This window comes from Geotrypetes seraphini, chromosome 13 (assembly GCF_902459505.1).
Source record: "Geotrypetes seraphini chromosome 13, aGeoSer1.1, whole genome shotgun sequence".
Classification (NCBI taxonomy): Eukaryota; Metazoa; Chordata; class Amphibia; order Gymnophiona; family Dermophiidae; genus Geotrypetes; species Geotrypetes seraphini.
The window spans coordinates 82217273-82238718 of record NC_047096.1 but is presented as its reverse complement, the minus strand read 5'-3'; the positions used below and the strand labels follow the sequence as shown (position 1 = coordinate 82238718).

Sequence of the window (21446 nt, the reverse complement as noted above, 5' to 3'; positions counted from 1 at the left end):
TTTCCACGAAATCGGATATCTGATTGAATACGATCTTTTCAGTAACTTTTGATAAGAAGGAGATATTAGTCTCTTCCGGAAGACACTTCCACACATCTACCACCCTTTCTGTAAAAAAGTATTTTCTTATATTATTCTGGAGCCTATCACCTCATAACTTCATCCTATGCCCTGTATAAGACTCTGGTGATACCTCATTTAGAATATTGTGTACAATTCTGGAGGCCGCACCTTCAAAAAGGAATAAAAAGGATGGAGTTGGTCCAGAAAGAAGACTACTAAAATGGTGCGTGGTCTTCATCATGAGGCATATGGGGACAGACTGGATCTGTATACTTTGAAGTAAATGCAGGAGAAGGGAGATGATAGAGATGTTTAAATACGTACGTGATGTAAATGCACATGAGTCGAGTCTCTTTCATTTGAAAAGAAGCTCTGGAATGAGAGAGCATAGGATGAAGTTAAGAGCTGATAAGCTCAGGAGTAATCTAAGGAAATGCTTTTTTACAGAAAGGGTGATAGGTGCATGGAACAGTCTTCCGGTAGAGATGGTGGAGACTGTGAGAGGAAGAGATAATGGTTACTGTGGATGGGCAGAATGGATGGGCCATTGGCCTTTATCTGCCATCATATTTCTATGTCTCTATCATATGTCTCTATCATATGTCTCTATCTATGTCTCTATCATATCGGCCCTTATCTGCCGTCTATTTCTATGTTTCTATGTTTCTATGTTTATCTCCCCTCTCTTGCTTTTCCTCCGAAGTATACAGATTGAGATCTTTAAGTCTGTCCCCATATGTCTTATGATGAAGACCATATATCATTTTAGTAGCCTTCCTATGGACCGACTTCATCCTTTTTATATCTTTTTGAAGGTGCGGCCTCCAGAATTGTACTTGCAAAAGGAAGCATAGAGCTGAAAAGCTAGTGGAACACATTAGTTTGATAAAATACTGCCTATAACTTGTTGACCCTTATTTCAACTTCCTTAGCAACAGCAGCAGATGAATCCAGAGACCAATGGGATAGCACACATCTACCAGCAGGCGGAGGTAGAGAAACTGATTAACAACCCTCCGGGAGGCAGGCATACATATGTGGTCGATGCCAGGAACTGGATAGCCTGAAACAGGAGGTCGGGAGACTGCAGGTTAGAGTCCAGGAGCTGGAGGGACTCTGCACCATGGAGGAGCAATGCTGGGAAACTAAAGACACCACTAGAGAGAGCCACATCGCGGAACAAGTTAGGGAGCTCAAGAAATTCATTGAGGAGGCCTGCAGGATGGTGGAGGCACAAGAACACCAACACACCAGGAGAGAACCGACAGTTGGACGACAGGAACCACCAGACACCATGGGAATAGGACCTTGCGGAGGACCTGGGCAGACAGAGGAGGAGGAGACCCAACAGAGCCAGGAGAAAGGACTAGCGGACTGCGCAGATGACACAGACCTGAGACCTTGCGGAGGACCTGGGCAGACAGAGGAGGAGGAGACCCAACAGAGCCAGGAGAAAGGACTAGCGGACTGCACAGATGACACAGACCTGAGACCAGGGGCGGAGACACAGCAGAACCCAGAGGACGGACAAATGGACTGCACATATGACACAGATCTGAGACCAGAGAGACAGTTGAAGAAGGGGAGATCGGCTATCGTGGTTGGAGACTCAATCCTGAGAGGAGTAGACAGTCACATAGCCGGAGGGAGAGAGGACCGACTGGTAACATGTCTCCCGGGGGCAAGAACAAAAGACATCATCAACAATATCGAGAGGATTCTGGAGGGAGCTGAGACGGAGGAGACAGCAGTAGTGATCCACATCGGAACCAATGACATCAGCAGGAGAAACTTCAACAGGTCTACACTAACTGACCAGTTCAGGATCCTGGGGAGGAAACTGAGACTGAGGGCAAGGAAGATAGCCTTCTCAGAGATCCTGCCAGTACCGAGAGCGGACACAAGGAGACAGAGCGAACTACAAGCAATTAACGTTTGGCTGAGGAGATGGTGCGATGAGGAGGGTTTCCACTTTGTTAGGAACTGGACTACTTTCTTGGGGAAGAACAAGCTCTACAGAAGAGATGGACTGCACCTTAGCACAGCTGGGACGAGGATGCTGGCATGCAACGTCCAGAACGTCATAGACTTGGCTTTAAACTGAGGAGAAGGGGAAAGCCGATAGTCGATTTGACCTCGACACATCGGACATCAATACCTGACAAGGATACTGATCTGGGACATTGTAAAGGAGGGCTCGGGACTGAGTGTGTATTTTTTGAAAAAGGACCTAAGGACGCATTGCAGGGACTGAGGGCACAAATGGAACTGGTAAGCGGCACTAACACAGAACAACAGGAGCCAGAGGGGCAAAGACTTTGTGAAAAAGAGCCCAGGACTGAGTGGGAATTACGAGAACAAGAGGTGCAGGGGAAACAGGCTGAGGACGTCACAGACACACAGCAGCAGGAGGAGGATGAAGCTTGGGGGCTGGCAAACCATGAGGAGGACTGCAGGGGTACCAAAACAAGAGGAAAACAAAAAGATAGGGCAAAAAACTGGGTCTTAAACTGCCTATACACAAATGCTAGGAGCTTGAGGGCCAAAATGGGAGAACTAGAAATCACTGCCAGCAAAAAGGACCTAGACATAATTGGAGTCACAGAAACGTGGTGGACTGAGGACAATCAATGGGATGTGGCCATACCAGGGTACAAACTATACAGGAGAGACAGGACACATAAAAAGGGTGGAGGAATAGCGCTGTACATAAAAGACTCCATACCCTCAACCAGGATGGAAACAACAGTACGGGCGGATGGCTTGGAATCACTATGGGTTAAGCTACAGGGAGGAACTGGGGCAGACATTAAATTGGGACTGTACTACCGCCCACCAGGACAACATGAAGAAATCGACCAGGACCTGGAAGCTGAACTGAGGCAGGTATGCGGAAGCAGAAATGTGGTGGTGATGGGGGACTTCAACTATCCTGGGATAGACTGGAGTATTGGGCACTCAAACTACGCAAGGGAGAACAAATTCCTAGAGGTCACGAGGGACTGTTTCATGGAGCAACTGGTCACGGAACCAACACGGGGTGATGCCACTCTTGACCTAATCTTCAACGGACTAGGGGGGCCAGCAAAGGAGGTGCAGTATTAGCACCGCTAGGTAACAGCGATCACAACACGATCCAGTGCAGGCTAGAAATTGGATCATCAAAGGGGAAAAGAACCACGACGACGGCACTCAACTTCAAAAAAGGAAATTATGATGCCATGAGGAAATTGGTGGGAAAGAAACTCAAAGGCAACATAGGGAAGATGGAATCCGTAGAAAAAGCCTGGACCTTACTCAAGGGAACTGTGCACGAAGCGCAAAACCGGTGCATCCCCAAGTTCAGGAAAGGGTGCAAAAAAAATAGAACAAAAAACCCAGTGTGGATAACAAATGCAGTGAAGAAGGCGATAAACGACAAGAAAGCATAGTTCAGAAAATGGAAAAAAGACCAAACAGAGGAGAACCAAAAAGTGCACAAAGAACACCAGAAGGAATGTCACCGAGTGGTTAGAAAAGCAAAAAGAGAATACGAAGAGAGACTGGCAGAGGAAGCAACAAACTTCAAGTTGTTTTTCAGATACGTCAAGGGGAAGCAACCGGCAAGAGAAGAAGTGGGACCATTGGATGATGGAGACAGAAAGGGAGTAGTAAAAGAAGAGAAAGAAATAGCTGACAGTTTAAATGAGTTCTTCACGTCAGTCTTCACGATGGAGAATACAACCAACATTCCGGAACCCGAGGAGATTGCAATAGGAGACCAAGATGATAAGCTGGTCAATTTAGAGGTAAGCCAAGAAGATGTACTCAGGCAGATAGACAGACTAAAGAGCGACAAATCGCCAGGTCCGGACGGCATTCACCCAAGGGTACTCAAGGAACTAAAAAACGAAATAGCGGAGCCACTTCGACAGATATACAACCTATCCTTAAAAACCGGAGAGATCCCAGAGGATTGGAAAATAGCAAATGTTACGCACATCTTCAAGAAGGGCTCAAGGGGCGACCCAGGAAACTACAGGCCGGTGAGCCTGACCTCGGTCCCGGGAAAGATGATGGAGGCACTGATTAAAGACAGCATGTGTGAACACACCGAAAAAAATGGGCAGCTAAAACCGAGTCAACATGGCTTCTGCAAGGGCAGGTCATGCCTCACAAACTTATTGTACTTCTTTGAGGGGGTGAACAGCCAGGTGAATAAAGGGGAATCTATAGAAATCATTTACCTTGACTTCCAAAAAGCCTTCGACAAGGTACCACACGAGAGACTGCTTAAGAAGATATGGAACCACGGGGTGCAAGGGGAGGTCCACCGATGGATTAAAAACTGGCTGGCAAACAGGAAGCAGAGGGATGGCGTAAAGGGCCATTACTCAGACTGGAAAGGGGTCACGAGCGGAGTTCCGCAGGGGTCGGTGCTAGGACCGCTCCTGTTCAATATCTACATAAACGACCTAGAGGTGGGAACCAAGTGTGAGGTCATTAAATTTGCAGATGACACCAAACTATACAGCAGGGCTCAAACCAGGGAAGACTGCGAAGATCTCCAAAAGGATCTAACGCAGCTGGAAAAGTGGGCCGAAAAATGGCAAATGAGCTTCAACATAGGGAAATGCAAGGTCATGCACGTGGGGAAAAAGAACCCGATGTTCACATACAAAATGGGGGGAACACCACTAGGGGTCAGCAACCTGGAGAGAGACCTGGGAGTGATGGTAGACGCAACACTGAAGGCATCGGCGCAGTGCGCCACAGCCTCAAAGAAAGCAAACAGAATGTTGGGTATCATTAAGAAGGGTATTACGACCAGGACGAAGGAAGTCATCATGCCGCTGTATCGTGCAATGGTGCGGCCGCATCTGGAGTACTGTGTCCAGTAGTGGTCGCCGTACCTCAAGAAGGACATGGTAGTACTTGAGGGAGTACAGAGAAGAGCAACTAAACTGATAAAGGGAATGGAAAATCTCCCATATACCGACAGATTGAAGCAGTTGGGACTTTTCTCCCTGGAAAAGCGGAGACTTAGAGGAGACATGATAGAAACCTTCAAGATCCTGAAGGGCATAGAAAAAGTAGACAGGGACAGATTTTTCAAATTGTGGGGCACCACAAGTACAAGGGGGCACTCGGAGAAATTGAAAGGGGACAGGTTTAGAACAAACGCTAGGAAGTTCTTTTTCACTCAGAGGGTGGTGGATACATGGAACACGCTTCCAGAGGCTGTTGTAGACAAGAAAACATTAAATGGTTTCAAAGAAGGTTTGGATAGATTCCTAGAAGAAAAAGGGATTGAAGGGTATAGATAGGTATAGACCACTACTCAGGCAATGGGCCTGATGGGCCGCCGTGGGAGCGGACCGCTGGGCAGGATGGACCTATGGTCTGCCTCAGCGGAGGCAACTTCTTATGTTCTTAACAGGTGATCCTATTGGCTGGCACTCCTCCTGTATCTGCAGTATGCTGTATCTCCCAGCAGGTGATAGTCACTATTCAACTAGCTCCTGAATTCTGGCTGTGATTGGAAAAGTATTTTCTCCTGTTGAGGTTTCTCTTCAGTGAAACAGGGGTGTCTGGCTGAACGGTGCCGGCTTTAGGGGTTACACCTGGGCCCCCCCCCAGGTCCCTGCCTCACCCTCCCTCCACTGCTAGAGGGTCTGACTGGGTCTCCATTTTTTTCTTCTTTCCCTTCTCTGTTTAAAAAAAAAAAAAAAGGGAGACCACAGGTTCTACATTCTGCCCTGTTAGTGCTGCACAACCAGTTTTTTTACTGTTGTTTGAACTTCAGGTTCTGTTTGGGAGTCTTAGTACTGTGGATTCAGTCAACGTACGTTTAAGGAATGGATATTTTATTGAGGCTCGCTTTCAGGGCACAGTATTTGTAGAATCTCTGGATTGGCTGCACCATCTTTGCTATGCGGATCTGATGAGTCTTTCGACAGCCAGACTGTTGAGTTTCCTGGTATCTCACCTAAGGTCCGAACAACATGGATATTCGTACTACTTTGGTATTATGACCTTGCTTTTGAAAAGTCATGGCTGAGGTGTAAGGGTTATGGAAAGCAGGTTGTTTCTTCTCTTATCCAGGCAATACAGACGTCTTCACCTGTGGCTTCTGCTTCCTTTTGGAGGTTTTTCCTTTCTTGGGTACTTCTCAACATTTGCACCCTTCCAGAGTTCTTTTTTGGCACAAGTGTATTGCCAAGGACTTAGCGTTCAATTCCCTTCAGCTTCAAGTGCCATTCTTAGCTTGTTAAAAGGGCTAGGTAGATTGCTCTTTGCTTACTTCTCAGCTTCATGTAGTTCAGTTCCTAAACGGAGTACGGTATATTCGTACACCTCTTAGAAAGCCTTGTCAAGAGTACAGTCTTAAGGTACTTCTTCGCAGTTTACCGAAGGCTTCATTTCATCCTTGTCTTTTGAGACTCTAAAGGGCTGTGCCATTGAACACGGGGTTTCTTGTGGCCATGGCTTCAGCTCGGCAGTTTTCTGGGTTGTAGGCCTTGTTTGGCGGGGATTCCTATTTCTGATTTACAAAATCTGGGGTGTCAGTTCGGACGGTATCACAATTTCTTACTAAGGAGGTGTCATCCTTTCTTTTATGACACTCACTTTTCCTTCCTTCTTCCTGAGAGGAGACATGGGGAGACGTGCTTTTATTCACTGCATTTTTTGAACGTGCGTAGCGTTCTCCGCGAGCTAGGTTTCGAACAACTTTTAGTTGTTTAGATAACCTTTTTGTATTCTTCAAGGGACGCCTCAAACGTATGGCGGCGTCCAAAGCCTCCATCGCTCGATGGATCCAGGAGGACATTATTTACGCTTACTTGATGGCAGGGAAGCGGTTGGCAAAAGAACTTCATGACCATTCCGCCAGAGTGATGGCTACTTCTTGGACTCGGTCCAGAGGTTTTTTCCTTGGAGGAGTTTTGTCTCGCGGCTACTTGGTCTTCCGAGAGTGCTTTATCTCAGCATTACCAGTTGGATGTGGGGGGCGCATGCAGTGGATGCGTTTAGTGCTTCGGTTGTTGCAGAGGTGGCGTTTGCTTCCCACCCAGTTTGAGGATTGCTTTGCTATATCCCATTGGTCTCTGGATTCATCTGCTGCTGTTGCTAAGGAAGGAAAAATGATGTTCTTACCTGTTAATTTTTTTTCCTTTAGATGCAGCAGATGAATCCAGAGCCCCACCCTTTCTGGATATTGTCTGTTGTTTTTTTCTTTTGCAACTTTCGAAGTTTGTTGTTATTGATGGTTGTATTCTGTATTATTGCCTTTTGAGATTTGTTATGGGAAAGAAGTTTTTTACATGCTATGCCTATTGATGGTTACAGATACTTGGGCAAGGATCTATACTGGAGATACAGGAGGAGTGCCAGCCATTAGGACTACCTGTTAATCAGTTTCTCTATCTCCGCCTGCTGGTAGATGTGTGCTATCCCATTGGTCTCTGGATTCATCTGCTGCGTCTAAAGGAAAGAAAATTAACAGGTAAGAACATAATTTTTCCATATTTTCATATTCTGAAATCATTGTGGTGCTATAGCTTCATTTACTATTGTCCAGAAAGCTCACATTTTCTAAATGTGTAGGCTGAATTGTTTACTGTGTTGTCTGTCATTCTTTTTTTTTTTTTTCCAGATAAAACGACGGGCATCTGAGGCCCTCCCTGAATTACTCCGCCCTGTTACTCCCATAACCAACTTTGAAGGTGCACAGGCCCAAGACCCCAGTGGGATTTTTGGACTGGTTTCTAATCTTGAACAGCTTGAAGTGGATGACTGGAACTTCTAGTGCATCATAGTGGCTTTGAGTCATCTCACAGACATTTTATTTCAGGATGTTTGAAAGTTTATGGTATTCTTTTTGCTGGTATCTCTTGAACAAGGAAATGTTTACAAAGATAAGAGTTGGTTCTGGATGGTACCTTCAGCAGGTTTCTTTGGGAAGTGAATGTCTTGTGAGAGCTCCTTGATCTTGGCACTGAATCATTACCCAGATGAATACTTCAGCTTCCTAGAGGTAAAGTATATTTATAAGTTCAGGAGAATATACTGTAGGACCCTTAGTTTGTTGCCCACTACTTTCCATTCATTTTGTTAAAATGCTCCCGCTACTCTCAGTATTATAAATAGGAAAGGTATGGGTCAGACTCTCCATCAAGGGAATGTGCACTGGAGATTGGCACAGGGACAAATTTGCCCTGTCCCTGCTGGATCTCTCTACCCTCACTCTGTCCCTGTCCTGCAAGCTCTGTCCTCATCTGCACAAACCTCGAACACTTTAAAATCACAGTCAAGAATAGAGAATGGCATGGGGACAAAGTTTTCCCCGTCCCCGTAGGAACTCAATTTCCCGTCCCCGTGATTTTGGGATTCTTCTGGACTAGAGAATGACAAGGGGACAAAATTGTCTCCATCCCCGTGGGAACTCATTTTCCTGTCCTGGCGAGTTCTTTTCCTGTCCCTGCCCCATTCCTGTAAGCTCTGCCTTAACCGCACAAGCCTCGAGCACTTATGATTTTAAAGTGTTTTAGGCTTGTGCAGATGTGGACAGAGCTTGCAGGAATAGGGCAGGGACAGGAAAAGAACTCATGGGGACGGGGAAAATTTTGTCCCCTTGTCGTTCTCTAGTCCAGAAGAATCCAAAAATATTTGTAATATGTACCACCCTTTCCATGCATCTCTTCTCCGCCCCTTTTCTCAGTCATTTATAGCAGAGAGAGATTGAGAATATGAAAAAGAAATGTGCAAATCCCATATCCTTCTTGTCCACAGGGCATTACAGTTCAGATGATTTGTACCCTTTTTGTGCTGTTTTAACTTTTATGTATGTGCATAGTTTGTAAACCGCCTAGGAATTAGGCAGTATAGAAACTTTTAAAATAAATAAATATCTTTCTCTGTAGACAAGCAGGATAGAGTGATCCGCTCAGCTGAGGACTATGTAAAAGGAAACATTGCAGGAGAGATATTTCAAAGCATGTGATGGCAGTTATGGTTATCTAGGCAATAATTTGGAGTGAAGAAATGTAGAGGTGCCTGTGAGGCTGCTCTAAAACAGTCTGGATATTTGTGCTTGCAGTTGATAAGAATCTACAGATTGCAGAAGGTCTGAATGTACCCTCTAAAAGGTAAAGAGTTTTCTTGAGCCTTGGCTGATCAGATCTGTTGGTCTATAAGAGACAAAAGACTGGGGTTCTGGGTCTTAAGCAAGTGAAGCAACCGTCAAACGTGGAGTGATCCACTCAGCAAGAGTGGTGGGATTGATGTGAAATTGCGAGATAATTTTGGGTACATAATTTAGATGATTGGAGAGCATGTCTATGCAGATGAAAATTGGAGGGGCAGGAAGGTTTATTATTCTTTTCATTTTCTTAATTATAAACTCATGCACTATTTCATAACAGTGATATACATCAAGTATACGAGAGCTTTTTGTGTGGTGTATAGGGTGGGGAATAATGTCAGAGGTTCAGTGGGTACTGATGGAGACTAAGGTTGAGATCCTATGCTGGTTGCAGCTGAAGGACCTTAAAATAAGGAGGTTGATAGATGGGTTTTCCCTCCTCAGTGTGATGGAAAACTGAAATTGCTGCCTAATGATGATTGAAGTTCCAGGAGATATTGTAGGAGGAAGTCAATTGAATGCCATTCAAGGTTGCAGATGCAACAGGACACCACCAACAAGACGACTTTTTTTGTAGGAAGAGATGGGATTGAAGAAACTGTGAAGCATTCAACATCCAAGCAGTGAGTGTTTAGACTTCAAGGTGAGATGCAGTTGCATGCCATTGTGTTTTGTTACGACAGCTGGTTGGAGGGGAAGGCGGAAGAAATTCATGGCAACTGGGGCAGGGGACCTTGAAAATGAAACAAAAGATAACAAAAGCATAAGCCAGGTGAGAGCCCCAGTATATCAAAAAGGCATCTTTGGCTATTTCTTTGTTCATTAGGTTCTTTTAGCAGAGAAGGGGGGGGGGGGCACACTTTTGTTAAAGTGTGTCAAAGATAGATCAATTTATTGGCATACCCCACCTAGTCATGCTGGTTGAAGGTAGGAAGCAGTAAGGAATATCCTCCAGATTCTGTGTATGTCTGAGCAAATGCAGTGAGAGATTGTTATTTTTAGAAAATGATACAGGGACAAATTAGTCCCCATTTCCGCAGGATCTATCTCTATCCTCTTCCTGTCCTCGTGAGTTCTGTCTCTGCCCTTGCCCCATCCCTGCAAGTTCTGTCCTCATCTGCACAAACCTCGAACACTTTAAAATCATAAGTGTTCAAAGTTTAAAAAAAAAATCATAAGTGTTCGAGGCTTGAGAGAGCTTTCATGGATGGGGCAGGGGTAGGGACAGAATTTGAAAGGACAGGATGGGGACAAATTTGTCCCTGTGTCATTCTCTGTATGAGCAGTATGTTATGGTGAATTGCATCTAGAAACATTATATCACTTAGAACCCCAAGAGATTGATGTAATTGCTGATGTACATCGCCTAGAACCTGGAATAGGCGATTAATCAAATTTTATAATAAACTTGAAACTTGATGTCGAGGAGTCATTCCTTGGAAGAATCTAATCTACTTTGTGGGGGCTGAAGATGTTTCTTCCAATGGGTGCATAGATGACAGGAATTTTAGGATAGAGCAGGAAAAGGTAGTCTTTGCCTTGGAGAGCTTCAGCATAAAATGTCTAGCTCAAGGCTTAGGTTGGTGGTGGCCAATTGAGTTCCTGTGACTTCTAATGATTATCCCGGAATGAAAGAGTTTCTGCATTTGAGGAATTCTAGGCATGTGATGGTGGTTTGAGGGACAGTCCACATTGCATTCTGAGTGTGTGCTGAGAATTACGGTATGTTGAAAAAAAAGATCTGTTGCAGGCTCATCTGGACTGCAATAAATTTAAGCTTTAGTCCTTTTCTTTTTGTTTCTCTTTAGCTGTTTTGCTTTTAAGGCCAGACCCTGTCTGGTTCCAATCACTCAATGTGGATTGGCTGTAATTATAATTTTAAGTTTCCGAGTGCTACTAGTAAAAGATTTGATGATAAATATCCGTCTCTTTTAAAACATTTTCTTGGCAAATCCAGCCATTTTTCTTTCATTACAGGTTTTTTTTTATACTTTACATTCCTAGGGGCAATTGTGTGCTAAATAATGTAAAATTCTGCACAGAAGTTTTGAGAATTATACAAGTTCAATTCCTAGTATTCTCTGCCTTCTTCCTCCTTGTCATCAGCACCAGACGGGGGAGGAGGGAGGGAAAGCAGAACAAGTGAGCAGGACTATCATCTCTGTTCTTTGTGCCTGTGCAGAATTCTACTGTGCTCTGAAATAATTCTAAGTATCTTTACTTAGTTTTTTTAAAATGGAAATAACTTTTACTGCAGGACTATCAGTGTAAGAGAAAAATTTTCATTAGCATATCTTCCCTTACTTTATACAAGGGGGTGCTGAAAAGTTCTCAGCCCAACCAACTTTCCAAATTCTGAGCATTATTTTGCCACTGTAGCTGAAAAGAGTGTTATTTTGCAAAGTGCCAGTTTACAGAATTGTAATGCTATGTTTTGACATTGTTTCAGATCATTGATTGAACCGTGTCAACAAAAAGTATGGCATTTTCAAATGTGGAGCTCTGAGCCATCATGAAGTTCCTATTCCTGCAGAAGAAAACTCCAAAGGAAATCCATGAATATATGATGCAAACATTGACAAATGCCCATCATACTCTACAGTCAAGAAGTGGTGTGCAAACTTTCAGCATGGAGATTTTGAAACCGAAGATGCAGCAAGGTCTGGGAAGCCTCAAAGGGTGTCAACTCTTGAAGTTGTTGACATGTCCATGACCTGATTTTGGCAGATCAGTGAATGTCGGCTAAAACAGTTGCTCAGACACTACAGATATCCAGGGAACATGTTTGGTGTATTATTCATGAGCAGTTGGGTATGCAGAAGCAAGTGGGTGCCCAAATGTTTGAATTCTGATGAGAAACAATGTCGAGTGGACAACTTCCATTTTGATTTTGTAGCACTTTCAGCAAGCTGATGCCAGCTTTTTTAGAAAGACTAGTTACTGTTAATGAAACATGGAAGGCTGGCTTGGTCTATCACTGAAGGTTCACAATAACTTTCAGTAAGCTGCTCCATCAGCAGATCTCTTCACTTTTGGCTCACAAGGGAACCAGTCTTCATTTTTCAACTAGCCCACTGTATCTACCTGGTTACACATAGTGCATCTATTCTGTAAGGTATGTTGTAATACATGGGCCTTCAGCTTAGACAACAGATAAGTGCTTATCAAAAGCATACTTTGTGTGTTGGAAAGTCTGAACAGTTGGTCCAAGTATACAGTGTATTAAGACTTAGCAATAACAAGGTTTCCTTTTTTAAAATCTTTCAGACAGCACCATAGCTGAGACAGATGTAATACAATTACATTTAATTTACAATAAAAATTTCAAGGAGATTCATAGCAAGAGCAGATGCAACTATTCGGTTTCCTTTTCATGGTCAGAGTGAGCAGACTGCTGTGCTTTGCATTTCTCTAATCTTGCAATCAGGTCTGCAAAAGAAAAAGAGGATAGAGGAAGAATTTATTTTACTAGTTAACCAAAAAGCAGCCCATAATGTTCTCCCTGTAACACTATAAAATAAAGGTGAGACAATTCCTTCATAGAATAAAACTATCAAACTTCAATTTAAAAAAAAATTCAGACAAAGAGAATGTTAAGTCTTCTTTACAACAGATGAGGAAATTACAATAGTCTATATAACCAACAGCAAATATAATATTTCATTTAGTAAAAACAAGGCTCTCTTCATGGCACATTGAAACTTTCTTTAAATATTATGCGATCATACAAAATTGAAGGGAGAAAAAAAAGATTTATTTTTAAATCAACCGATTCACTGTTCCTAGAGACTGATCATGGTTAGTCTGTCAAACATCAAGAATACTTTTACCTACGCTGAAAGAATTTAATCTGTCTTAATCCACCTGGCAGGAAGCTGGAATAAAAGAAGGGAAGAAGTATTTTTTTTTACATACTGAACTTCACTTTTAAAATGCTATAATTAAAGTTGTGTGTTTGTTTTTTTTAATTATAATTGTATAAACCAGTGGTTCTTGACCCTGTCCTGGGGGACCCCCAGCCAGTCAGGTTTTCAGGATATCCCTAATGAAAATGCACAATATCCAATAAAACTTAGGACTTATCACTACAATTCAATAGTTTCACTAATCGACTGATTAGATAATATACACTATATACATAATAAATATAAAGTATAATCTTTTTATTATACACTTAATAATTTATCAATTTCATCCTATAAATACCTAATTCAACACATACTAACATCCAACCCCCCAAAAAAAAATTCATACAATCAATCAAAAAAAAGTTTTTATAAATCCACCTATCAGTTGAGAAATACTTGGAATGTCCACCTTGTGACTCAAATCAGTCAACTTCCTATATAGTTTGCTCAATGAATGTAATATGATTGCCTCCACAATCTGTCCAATAGTGTTTCGAGCAAGTGACACATTCGACAGATTGTGGGGAACAGCAACTTTGTACGCAATTTGGACAGATTGTGAAGGCAATTATATTACATTCATCGAGCAAAATATATAGGAGAGGGCATAGGATGAAGTTAAGAGGCTCCGGAGTAATCTAAGGAAATACTTTTTTACAGAAAGGGTGGTAGATGCTTGGAACAGTCTCCCAGAAGAGGTGGTGGGACAGAGACTGTGTCTGAATTCAAAAGGGCCTGGGATAGGCACATGGGATCTCTCGGAGAGAGAAAGAGATAATGGTTAGAGTGGATGGGCAGACTAGATGGGCCATTTGGCCTTTATCTGCCATCACATTTCTATGTCTGTCTGTGCAAGTTAAATTGTAAGCTCTATTAAATGTCAAAATGTACAGCACTGCATACACCTTTCAGCGCTATATAAGTGATAAGTAGTAGTAGTGTTTTTTTCTTCTGGGAGCTGTAGAGGGGGGAAACAGCAGTTTTTATAAGGAAATCCCTGATGTGTTAGAATCAGCCAATGATCCTGCAGGATGTTATCTATTCTTGAGGCTTCTTGTGCAGCGTCAGGATTATCTGCTGGTGGCTTAAGGGGCTAACAATCATGATTCTTAGTTTATGCAACTTGGTGCAATTATGTTCTCCATACATGGGCCACCTTGTATGGGAGATTTCAACCTAGTTATGGACCCACAATTCAGATTTCAGAAAGATTTATCCAAACCATTCATTCAAGATATGGCCACATGCAAGTTTGGGGTTTGAATGCTTTTATTTGTTCTTAAGTATTTTGAAGTTTATTTTGACTTATTTCGTAAGCTCTTATTAATTTTATTTTATTGTCTGTTGTCCTCCATCTGAACATGTATGTCATTTTGTAAGCCACCTAGAATTGCTTAAATAAAGCAGATTATAAATGGTTAAAAAATAACTACTAGATCAGATTTTCCTTTAGTTCAGAAATGGTTGGCGTTCCTCAAGTACCTGAGAACTACAATACCATAGCACTGAAATGTCCCACTGAGCACCAATGGAAATACTTACTTAGTAACCACAGGGTCCTTAAAGGAATATCAGCAGATGAAACACTTGAAGGGCAGCTGTTCTTCATCGCTGCTCACCTCAAAATTCTCATCATCTGCAGAAAAAAAAATAAGGCATTTTCCTAGAGCTGAACTGGTTTTATAAAACTCATGTCTCTCATTTTCTAATAATTTTTGAAACATCTAATTTCAGTCAAATTTGTGCCAGAACTCCAGTGCCTGGCTCACCTCTAGCTCCCTCAATGCTCCCCGTATGCAACTCCAACTTGATGGAAATGGGTTTCTTTACCAAACAGGCCAGTGCAAAGCTATGCCTGCCCCCCTCCTCCTCACCCAGCCAACACAGAAACAAAGTAAGAGCTATGAGCCCTGCCCTAAATAGAATAATGTGTAATCATCTGCTCTTCAGCAAATAATGATGGACATTCTGTGCAACTGATTTCTGAGCTAGTCTAGTAACTCCAAGAACCAGCTAGAGAACTGATAATCCCATTGATTGCATGCATGGTAGATTTAACAGACATTAAAATACAAATTATCTGTACATGTTGATTTTTCTTTTAATTTTAATTAAGGGGAGGGGGTGCTCGTACTAGACAAATGTGTCTAGCTGGGCTCTGCAGCTACCAGCTTTAATATCGGCAGAATTCGCCATACAGCTCTAGATCCCAAACCCAAGCACAGTTTATAAGCCTCCGGATGTGGATAAAGATGAGCCAGTATCTAGATTTTCCAAAAGCATTTGACAAAGTTCCTCATGAGAGGTTCCTGAGAAAATTAAGGAGTCATGGGATAAGAGGCAATGTTCAGTTGTGGATTAGGAATTGGTTATTGGATAGAAAACAGGGTAGGGTTAACATAGCCAGTTTTAAGAAAGGTTTGGACAAGTTCCTGGAAAAAAAGTCTATAGTCTGTTATTGAGACAGACATGGGGGGAAACCATTCCTTGCCCTAGATTAGTAGCATGGAATGTTGCTACTATTTGGATTTTTGCCAGGTTCTAGTAACCTGGCTTGGCCACCGTGAAGACGGGCTAGATAGACCAATGGTCTGACCCAATAAGGCTATTCTTATGCATGAGTGCCACTATATCTTGCTCCTGAGAGGTTCCAACACACCCCATTCTTAAATTATTCCTGTATGCCCAATTCTCACCATCCTCAATCAGAACAAGATCCTTCACTTACTGCCGCTATATTCACTGCTTCGTGGCCTGCCAACCCCACAAGTCTACACACTTAGCTTGAAGGACCGGCTTAAATTTTTTGCCCACTACTGAACTCTCCACAGCTAAACAAGTTGTCAAGCATGTTTACCCCTGAATATTTACCATAGGGACTGCTTATTATTGCCAATTAGAGCAGGGCAGATGGGACTTAACGACTATTCAACCATTTAGGCAGGTGGCCTCGCTTCTTTCTCATCTCACCCTTCCAACAAATATTCCACTCTCCTTGGGCAGCTCCACCTCAATTTATTTAAAAGGAGATCTTCCCCAATGGTGACAAGATTTCCAAATTTGTAAAAATCACTGTTTGCGTTTAAGAGTCAAATAAGTGACCTTGGCCTCCCAAGAAATTTTATTTCTCCAGCAATATGATAGGGGTTCTTGGGAGATCCACAATTGCATAAGAATAAATTACTGGGTCAGACCAATGGTCCATCTAGTCCAGAATCCCATCTTCACGGTGGCCAATCCAGGTCACAAGTACCTGGCAAAAAAACAAATAGTAGCTACATTCCATGCTACCGATCCAGGGCAAACAGTGGCTTCCCCATGTCTGTCCTAATAGCAGATTATGGACCTTTTCTCTAGGAACATGTCCAAACCTTTTTAAAAACCAGCTACGTTAACCGCGCTTACATTTCTTCCCAAGCAAACTCGATTTACAGAATAGTAAGTACTTGCCCTTCCCCTCTCCCTCAACTCAGAAGGTTTCATAGTGTCTAATAGCAATACTACAGGTATCAGTGGAACTCTGGAACCCAGTATGTAAGCCATATTTCTTCCCAAAATTGTACCTTGGAGCAACTCCACATTGCATAAAAAAAAAGTAGTTCTCTACCCTTTGGCATTTAATACACAATGAAGAAATCAGCACTCCAATTTTTTTTTTTTTAGTATTTTTATTTAGATAATTGCAAAAAAATACAGAACAAAATATTCAATCAAACTGATAGAAAAAAATCACCACCAACCAATAAACCAGAAGACATCTGCTGCTATATATGTAATTGAACAAAAGAGAACCCCACCCCCAGACAGGTTCAAGGACCACATATCAAAACAGCAAGCAACAGGAAGAATACAATAGGAGAGAAGAGGAAAAAAAAGAAACAACTGCAAATCAGGAAAATGAACATCAAGAAGAGGATAGTTGAGCTTCTTTCCAGGTAATATAGTGATCCCATACCTTATAAAAGGACACCAGATGATCAGACTTTAAGGCAGTTAATTTGGTCATAAAAAAAGATGAAATCCAATCAGTGTAGTACTGCGTAGATTTCCATGCTCTGGCCAACACTAGCTGAGCTGCCACAAAAATGTGAGAGGCCAGCTGGTGAGCCAAGGTGCAAATCCCAGACGGGTGAACATGCAACAGACAATGTTCCGCACACCCTGGGTAATGCGCACCTGTAATCTGTAGCACCAAGGCATATACCAATTTCCAAAAGCCACCAATTTTAGGGCAGGCCAATACAATTATGAAACATATCCCCCTGAGCACCATAGTCCTGCCAACAAGCCCCATCACCCAGGCAAAACCATGCTCAAATACGAGCCGGCGTATAATACCAGCAAAACATGTCCATTTTCTCAAAAAGAACTATCAACAGATACCTTAAGCAAACTAGAAAGACTACGATCCCACTGCTGATCAGTAAAAGTAACTTGAAGATCCTTTTCCCAACGTTTGTAAACTAAAATTGGATCAGCAGAATTCACCAAAGCCAAATAAATTCAGGATACAACCCCCTTGCTAGCATCCTTATATAATGCAGTGTTCTCCCTAGCGTCTTTTAGCCAGGTGCTCCGCCCGGCTAATTTAGGTGAGCGCCTGGCTGTCTTCCTTGAATAACGTGCTTCCTCCCTAGTCAGTGTCTCACCTTTAAAACACTCAAATGGTAGCTCTGTGAGAAGATCCCCAAGGAGGCAATGGTGATGTGTAAGCAGTGCAGAGGTTTTTAGTGCGGGCCAGCGAGGTAAGTGCTCCGCTGCTCACATAAATTCTATGAGTGCTGGAGCATTTACTGTGCTGGTCCGCGTTAAAAACCTGTAACGCTGCTTGATAAAAGGCACCCAAAATGACGTCTATCACAAATGAAGGGCCAGAAAATACAACGTATGCTAAAACAGGAGTAAATATTGAAAACCGAAAAGAACAAATCATATGATGAACAGAGATGCTAAAATGTGATGTGTAAATAGCAAGAAAAGCCATGTGGATATATAGTGAGTGCAAGTCAATACAGTAAACACCCACATATACATAGCAAAATAAAAAAAATTCAGCTTGTGGATAAATTGTGGGCAAAAAAGTAAAAAATTAAAATAAGCTGATACTGCTGGAAAAAAATATGTATAACAGATAGGAAATAGTAATATCTCCATCTGGTGGAAACAGTAAAAAAAGACAATGAATGTGAATGGACTGCAAAGTAAAAGATACAGTATTTCAATTACAATGGCGCCATCTGGTGGACAAGTAAAAAAAAAAAAAAAGGCAATGAATGGACTAGCTCCCTGCACTAAAAACTACGATAGCAGTTTGGATAGAATAATTTATCACATGGACAAATTATGATGTATATTGAAACCTTTATTAGTATGTGGATCTGTGAAGGAATCAATGCATACCACATGTTTGCAGACAGAGCAGCAACCGCAGGCTCATTGGCCAGTGTGTGCAGGTAGCTGAGTGTCTGAACCAGGTAAAATAGATGGCATCAAGATCTCACATAGATTCCTGTTTCTAGTATGGGCAATAGTAAGCCTCACCTTTAAAGTATGAATGGCGACCAGGCAACATCAACAATATTTTATATAGGGAAGAAAAGAGACTGTTATCAGCTTAAAACCCTTCACTATTATGGTCTGAATGCTGATATTTATTATATTGCCTTTTTTAAACATTACATATTACAACTGTTTTAAACATTTATTTATTTAATACATCTTTTTGTCACTTGCAGCCCATTCGTTGTCCTTTGTGATGGTTTCCACCAGATGGCGCCATTGTAATTGAAATACTGTATCTTTTACTTTGCAGCCCATTCATCATTCATTGTCTTTTCTTTCCAACTCCACCAGATATACATATATTTTCCCCATCAGTTTCAGCTTATTTTTTTTTTTTTTTTTTTCTTGAAAATTTATTGAAGATTTTCAAAAATACAGAAATAAAAAATAAACAAAACAGGTCAACAATAAATGGTTACCATAATCAAGACAAAAGAATTCTAGAAATATATATAAAGGAAAAAATTATGTGTATATATATCACAATAATATTGTCATTGGATTCTTGTGATAATCAAAAAGAGATAGGGGAGGAGAGTGATAAAAAAGGGGAAGAGGAAAGAAAGGGAGAGGAGAGAGTGATAAAGAAAAAGTCGAAGGGGGGGAAGAGGATCTTAAATCAGGGGAAAGAAAAAAGGGAAAAAGGGGGGAAGGAAAAAGAGAGATCCCCCAGAGGCCAAAGAGAAAAAGAAGAGAAGGAAGAAAAGAGAAAGAAAGTGGAAACAGAGAGCAGTAATATACTCAGATGTATTGAGTTCTCAAAGAGAGTCCAAATAATCTGTAAAAGCGGCCCATTTAGTGTGAACATTAGCAGAAAGAGGCATTTCGGAGGAGATCAATAACTCGCGTTTATGTTGTAATAAGACTGATTGGAACCAAAAATGAACAGAAAGCGAGTCAAAAGATTTCCAGTTAGAAAGTATAAGTCTTAACGCAATAATAAGGAGTGTATCAAACAAAGAATGTTGAGCTCTAGAAATAGTAATGGAGGGAGCCTCTGATTATAGTATTATGATATCTGAAGATAAATCAGAATGTAATTGGAATATTAATTGGAAAATGGACCAGACATCTGTCCAAAATCGTTTTAATGAGGAACATTCAAATATCATATGTAGCAAGGTACCTGGTAATGATTTACAATTCCAACATTTATTTGAGGGAGCAAGACCAGCCACATGCAATTTTTGAGGAGTCCAAACAGTCCTATGGTGCAGAAAATATAAAGACTGAATAGAGTTGGCAGAAGGAATCGTTCGAATAATTTTAGACCAAAGGATTGTCCATTGCCTATCATTTATAGGAAATCCTAGATCAAGATCCCAAGATCTACGTAGGGAGGCATCAGTAGTAACGTGGGATGTGAGAAACAATTTATATATTTGTGATGCCAGGTGCCCAGTAGAGAGTAGTTTAGGACATAGGGAAATCAGGGACGGAACCCCCAAAATAGTGGTACGTAGAACATTTGATTTTTTGATTACACTAGTCAGTTGTAACCATTGAAAAAAAGATGAGGCAGGGAGAGCAAAATTGTTTTGTAGCTCTGCGAAGGTCAAAAGTTGTAAAGAAGGCGTACAAATATCTGCTAAGGACCAAATCCCTTTTTGGGCCCAGGTAGGCCAATATATTGGTTTATTGCCAATCAAAAAAAGTGGATTTCAGCTTATTTAAATTGTATGTTTATTTTCTCGCCCACGATTTATCTACAGGTTGATTTTTATTTTATTTTGCTATGTATTTATGGGTGTTTTCTGTATTGACTTGCACTCACTATATAGCCACATCGCATTTCACCTTCTGTTCATCATATGGTTTGTACTTTTCGATGCTTTCTCCACTTGACTTATTTGCATATTTTGTCATACTATGTGTTGTCTGGATCTTCTGTTGTGATATATGATGACTTACCCACTCTTCTATAGGGCCAATTCTTTTCTGTGCATGTCCCTAGGGGCTTTGGTGCATTTCTCACGGGGGACTCCCTACTGCAGCTTTGAAAGGGAAGCCCTTGGGGATTTTTTAAGGTCTTCGGGCATGCGCAGTTCCTTTTTCACACTGACCTCTTTTGGTTCCATTCCAAACTGGTTGCATCATTAACTGTGTCATAAAGTTTGATTGTATTTGTTTTTAAGGTGAGGCAACGTCGACAAGAACAGAGTCATGAGCTTGATGCCCTTCACCTTTTCTGTCTGAATACTGAGACTTTAAAAAATATTATATACAGTATTACTTTTTTAAACATTTATTTTTAAACATCTCTTTTCACTTTGCAGTCCATTCGTTGCTTTTTTTTATTCCTTCCACTAGATGGCGCTATTACCACATTATTTGGAATATCTTTTACTTTAGTCAATTCATCATTCATTGTCTTTTTCACTATTTCCACTAGATGGCGATATATACTACATTATTATCCAGTATTTCCTATTACACATATAGGTATCTTTCCAGTAGTTTCAGCTTATTTTATTTTCTCACCCACAATTTGTCTACAACTTGATTTTTGTATTTTGCTATGTAGATGTGGGTGTTTTCTGTATTGCCTTGCACACACTAACCCTCTCTTCTATTAAACTGCACTAGCAGTTTGTAGTGCGGTGAGCTGCGCTGAATGGCCTGCACTGCTCCCAACACTCATATGAACTCTATGAGTGTCGGGAGCAGCATGGGCCATTCAGCGCGGCTCCCCATGCTAGAAACTGTTATCACAGTTTTGTAAAAGGAGGCCATAGAGTTCCTATGAGCGTCGGGAACAGCACAGGCCATTTAGCGTGGCTCTCTGCGCT

General features: G+C 41.7%; 1 protein-coding gene and 1 long non-coding RNA gene across 5 annotated transcripts in view; one reads left to right on the top strand and one right to left on the bottom strand.

Moving 5' to 3' along the window:
* STRADA (STE20 related adaptor alpha) overlaps window positions 1-8564 on the top strand; it is a 59123-nt gene extending 50559 nt beyond the window's left edge. For all 4 annotated transcript variants that reach the window (XM_033918617.1, XM_033918618.1, XM_033918619.1 and 1 more), the window contains one exon: window positions 7700-8564. In XM_033918617.1, the coding sequence (XP_033774508.1) occupies window positions 7700-7852 (153 nt within the window). In that variant the 3' untranslated portion in view covers window positions 7853-8564. The remainder of the gene's footprint in view (window positions 1-7699) is intronic.
* A 3914-nt stretch (window positions 8565-12478) lies between these two features.
* The window catches only part of LOC117347536, a 72307-nt gene continuing 63339 nt past the window's right edge, over window positions 12479-21446 (bottom strand). The window contains exons 2-3 of the long non-coding RNA XR_004536809.1: window positions 14638-14731; window positions 12479-12616 (exon numbers count right to left, since the gene is read on the bottom strand). This is a non-coding gene — a long non-coding RNA (uncharacterized LOC117347536). The remainder of the gene's footprint in view (window positions 12617-14637; window positions 14732-21446) is intronic.